General features: G+C 35.6%; 1 protein-coding gene and 1 pseudogene across 1 annotated transcript; both read left to right on the plus strand.

The window, feature by feature from the left end:
- The first annotated feature begins 202 nt into the window (after positions 1-202).
- Positions 203-772, plus strand: LOC149194966 (oligopeptide transporter 7 pseudogene; annotated as a pseudogene).
- Positions 773-915: 143 nt separating this feature from the next.
- On the plus strand, positions 916-3,011 carry LOC149194967 (oligopeptide transporter 7-like). Its single transcript, XM_089408026.1, has 5 exons — positions 916-956; positions 1,108-1,677; positions 1,753-2,008; positions 2,107-2,289; positions 2,394-3,011. Exons 1-5 carry the CDS (start codon positions 916-918, stop codon positions 3,009-3,011), a joined length of 1,668 nt encoding a protein of 555 aa, XP_089264152.1.
- Positions 3,012-5,428: the final 2,417 nt, after the last annotated feature.

Consider the following 5,428-nt stretch of genomic DNA (forward strand, 5'->3'; position numbering starts at 1 on the left):
TCTGCATTTCAAACAAACTGCCGAGCATTGCTGCTCAAACCAGAGAAAAATGAGTATAGAAATAGTTGAATATAGTGAGACTCCCAGTAACTCGTATCATTCCCTTTAACATTTGGACTTGATATATACATGACAGCAATCGTAGATATTTAGTGTAAGAGGTTCTGCATTTTAGTTCTGGAAAGCTGATTTGAGCTTTGTAATGGTTGTTCTTGCAGATACATCGTCAAGCAGCAGAAATGATGGAGACGTGGAACGGATATCATCACCGAATGAAGAAGTGAAAGCCACTGAGAAGCAAGAAAATATTGCTACTAAAGAAGATTTCGATGACCAGTCCCCGATCGAGAAGGTGGCTCTCACTGTACCTACAACGGACGATCCAAGCATTCCTGTGTTAACTTTCAGAATGTGGGTTCTCGGAATTCTGTCATGCGTTCTACTATCGTTTCTAAATCAGTTCTTTTGGTACAGAACAGAGGCCCTCTCCATCAGTGCAGTTACCGCTCAGATTGCAGTACTTCCTCTTGGTCGGCTATTGGCAGCAACAGTAACCAGGAAAAGGTTCTTTGCAGGGAGCAAATGGGAATTCTCGCTGAATCCGGGCCCCTTCAGTACGAAGGAGCATGTTCTCATCACAATCTTTGCTAATGCAGGGGCAGGAGGTGTATATGCCATTCACATTGTCACTATTGTCAAACTTTTCTACAAGAGGGAGATGAGTTTTTTCGTTTCTTTTCTGGTGGTCATGACAACGCAGGTCCAGTGTTGACCATTTTTGCTCAATTTTCTTTGAAGGATAATTAAATTCCCTTAGGTTGGTTGTCTGAGATATTTCTTATTGTTTTGGATATGCAGATGTTGGGGTTTGGATGGGCAGGGGTTTTTAGGAAATATCTAGTGGAGCCTGCTGCTATGTGGTGGCCTGCAAACCTTGTGCAGGTTTCTCTGTTCAGGCATGCATTCTCATATCATTATTAGATGAAAATATGCACTTCTTTATATGCCCATTTTCAGCTACTGGATCAATTTGTGTCATTTTTCGAAGATATAGGTATTCATAAACCGAAGGAAAGGGTTATTCTATTTTAATTCTTTTGATTGCAGAGCTCTTCATGAGGAGGAGGAAAGGCCCAGAGGACGCCTTACACGAAACCAGTTTTTCATCATTGCCCTTATATGTAGTTTCGCCTATTATGTAATCCCTGGCTATCTGTTTCCCATGGTAACATCCCTGTCATGGCTGTGCTGGACCTTTCCCAAGTCTGTGCTTGCACAACAATTAGGTTCAGGAATGTCTGGTCTTGGCATCGGTGTCATAGCAATCGACTGGTCCACCATTTCTTCTTACCTGGGAAGTCCTCTGGCTACACCTTGGTTCGCAGTAGCCAACGTGGGCATTGGATTTGTGCTCGTAATGTATGTGATAACGCCATTAGCATATTGGCTCAACTTGTATGATGCAAAAATGTTTCCAATCTTTTCTGAATACCTGTTCACTTCCAGTGGCCAGAAGTACAACACCTCCTTGATTATTAATTCAAACATGCATCTCGACCTGAAAGGTTATGAGCAGTATGGACCAGTACACCTTAGCACATTCTTTGTTTTGACCTATGGCGTTGGGTTCGCTACGTTAACCGCCACAGTGGTTCATGTACTCCTGTTTCATGGAAGGTATGTTATCGGTCCCTGAATACCATGGATGCCAAAACATTCAGAATGACAATAATGGGTTATGATTTGTTGCAGGGATATTTGGCATCTTAGCTTGTCTGCTTTTAGGGATCAGAAAGTGGATGTGCACACGCGACTAATGAGAAAGTACAAGCAAGTGCCGGAATTGTGGTTCAGTGGCATTCTAGTCGGTACTATAGCTTTGACGTTCTTTTCATGCGAGTATTATATCGATCAGCTTCAATTGCCATGGTGGGGAGTAATACTCGCATGTGGCATTGCAATGTTCTTCACACTGCCCATTGGTGTCATTACTGCAACTACTAATCAGGTAAGTCTATATGGGCAATTCGTGCAAATTGGCTTTTTGTTCCCCCAAGAAAAATAATGTGCAGTACTTATATCATCCATCTTGAATTCGTATTGTAGACGCCGGGTCTGAATATCATCACGGAGTACATGATCGGTTATATTTATCCAGGCAGACCAGTTGCAAACATTTGCTTCAAGGTGTATGGATATATAAGCATGGTCCAAGCCCTGTCATTCTTGGCCGATTTGAAGCTAGGTCATTATATGAAAATCCCGCCTCGAGCAATGTTCTATGCACAGGTACTGAACATGAGAAATCCCCCCTAGTCATTGCTTTCTTCCCCAAATAAATCCAGAGTTTCCATTGTACTGTAACTGACTGGTTCATAAAATCGTTGTGGCAGACTTTGGGAACAGTGATTTCAGGGATTGTGTACTTAGGCACAGCATGGTGGCTCATGCATTCCATTCCAAATATCTGCGACGCCGCCTTATTGCCCGCTAACAGTCCTTGGACTTGTCCTTCGGATACTGTCTTCTACGAAGCCTCAGTTATATGGGGATTAATTGGACCCAGAAGGATTTTTGGAAATCTTGGTGAATATGCAACAACTAACTGGTTTTTCCTAGTGGGAGCAATAGCTCCAGTCATAGTATGGTTGTTTCACAAGGCATACCCTAAGAAAGAATGGATCAGACTAATCAATATGCCTGTTCTCATCGGAGCCACAGGGATCATGCCACCTGCAACGGCAGTAAATTATACAAGTTGGTTACTCGTGGGATTCATTTTTAGCTTCGTGCTTTACAGATATAAGAAAGACTGGTGGCAGCGCTACAACTATGTGCTTTCTGGAGGGTTGGACGCAGGGTTGGCATTCATGGCAGTTCTTCTCTACTTGTGCTTGGGATATGAAAATATTTCGTTGATGTCGGCGGGAGAAACTTTGGACCGATGCTACTTGGCACACTGTCCCACTGCCAAAGGCGTTGTTCCGAATGGTTGCCCTGTCTTTTCTTGATAACCTGTGACCGTTCAGTTGTTCCGTAATGGGGGCTCCTCTTTTATTAGTACCTGTAAATTCAGCGGCTTGCCGATTTCTTTATGTTATTGTGTCTCTGAAACAAAATGTAAACTGTAAATTGTGCTTGGTGTAACCGTTTTGCTCTATGTCAAATCCTTCCTCTTATATATTTTCTCTAACATATACGCTGATTCATGTAATTAGAGTTTTCTGACTTTTAATTTAAAGAAATTAATTATTATATGGAGGGTAGCATTTCATTTTCATTAAAATTTTATATAAATTAATCGTTGAGATTCATTTTTAGAAATAGTTATGTTATTATTAGTTTTTTAATTAAATTAATTAATTAAATAATATATTAGATGAATAAGTATGATATAATTATGTTGTTATTAGTGTTTTAATTAAATTATTTAATTAAAAAATATTATAGGAAGAAGTATGATCTGAAACGAGATATAATTATGGGGCATGTTACAATAATAGACCGTGACAGCATAAAAATATTTATTTATAAATTAAAAATTTGCATGGTAAAGTGGAAGTGTATATTCATGATTAAAAATCTACTTCCATATTTTATTTTATTTTAATTTGTACATGCTTAATTTATGTGTTACTTCTTTTAATAATAATAGTAATAATAATGATGATATAATATAAATTTGTAGTTTCTTTAGTTTTTACAATTTTATTATATATATATTTTTTATTTTAGCAAAATGATTTGTATCATAGAATAAGTGTTTTTATGCTTATTAATATGGATTGATGTCTATTGAAAGTTATCAACTATTTAATTTATATTATTATGCTCATATTTGTTATCATTTTATAGTTTTTCTCTTTCCTTTGAAAAGTTGCATGGAATGGATTTACTAATTCATGATTTATGGTCAAAATTTCATGGTAAGAACCAATCGTAATTCATCTTGGATTTGCTGCAAATATGCATCTGTTTCCTTTGGATACCTGGTTGGCCTCTGTGAGAGGCGAAGTCAAATTTACTATAGATTTAAAGAATATTTTGGAATTTGATGGATTTAGAATTCCTACATATTTATCTAAATTTGAAATATTTTCAAGATATGGATTACCCTTAAAATCAAATTGGATTATCTCTCTCCAATTTATTGGATTTTGAATATTCCTAGAATCTGCAATTGAGATAGATAATGTTTAAAGTTAAATTCCAATCTAAATTAAGTTCCACACTTGCATAGATACAAAAAGTTTTGTCCAAAAACAACATGGATAAAAACACTTTTCAAGATTACAAACATTAGAATTATAAAAATCCATATAATTTCCTTGTTTAATTGCATTGTAAATTATTTATTACTAATACAACTATATAGATTAAATGTCTCATAAAGATCAATAGGTATCAAGGCACTTACCTCATGATACATCTCACAATGCCAAAGTTTAAATGAAACATAAAAAATAACAAAATTATAACTTTATTTTAAATTATTATTATTAGCCTTTACAAAAAAATCAATATGAATTATATATACATATATAAAAAAAAAACATGTAATGGGAATATAATTCATGGAGATTCACCCTCACTTTATTAACTAGATTCTTAACCTATAAATAGACTTTCTTAGAATTTCATGTCTTACTAATACTATATGTGCCAAAAACCACAACTCATATTCTTAGTAAACACTAATAAACATCATAAACATCAAAACATTTACTTCATAATACATTTTACATCGCTAATATTAAACAATTTAGAAAAATTAACATAATTATAATTTAAATTTAAATTATTATTAACTATAAAAATGCAACATCTCCCTTATCTCAGCCACTTGCCAACATACAAAATAAATTATTCTCCCTTATCTCCACTTAGCAACTGACATATTTTTTTCTTATGGTTACCTTGTAGTCGACTTAGAACTAGTAAGAACCTTGTCATGGATTTCACATACAAAAAACTGAGCATATTATAGTACTGCTAACCATATGTGTTACTTATTTGTTTTTCCTCTTTCGAGTAGCCAAGTATCTTTGTATTACATTTAAGACGTTACTAGGCCACATGATACAAGTTTTGTTGATTGATTCTTGTTGCATGCCATGCTAGAATTTTGTGACATACTACCAAGGGATTAATTTATCTGTAATATGGGATAGTCCATCAACTATGTGCTTGCTTTATTATTTTCATTATGCTAACAATCAAATTCTAGTAATCAATATAAAATTTGCTCCACCTCCTAAGTTAAGTTTGGATATATGTACATTTATGTTTAAGGAATCCATTCTAATTATCTCAACATCAAGCTACCCCATATATCATATGAATTGATTTTGGCAAGGCCTTGTTCCACAGATCATGAGGTCTAATGGTGTGGGTTCTAGGGTTGGACTGGATGACCATGGAGAATGGA

Source organism: Pinus tabuliformis, chromosome 2_2 (assembly GCF_031772625.1).
Source record: "Pinus tabuliformis cultivar Carrire ecotype Pingquan chromosome 2_2, CPIR1, whole genome shotgun sequence".
In the NCBI taxonomy this organism is placed as follows: Eukaryota; Viridiplantae; Streptophyta; class Pinopsida; order Pinales; family Pinaceae; genus Pinus; species Pinus tabuliformis.

Coding starts and splice junctions, on each gene's coding strand:
- LOC149194967 (XM_089408026.1), top strand. CDS start 916: ATGTGGTGGCCTGCAAACCTTGTGCAGGTTTCTCTGTTCAG. Junction 1,678..1,752: donor GTACTCCTGTTTCATGGAAG/GTATGTTATCGG, acceptor GATTTGTTGCAG/GGATATTTGGCATCTTAGCT. Junction 2,290..2,393: donor GAGCAATGTTCTATGCACAG/GTACTGAACATG, acceptor TCGTTGTGGCAG/ACTTTGGGAACAGTGATTTC.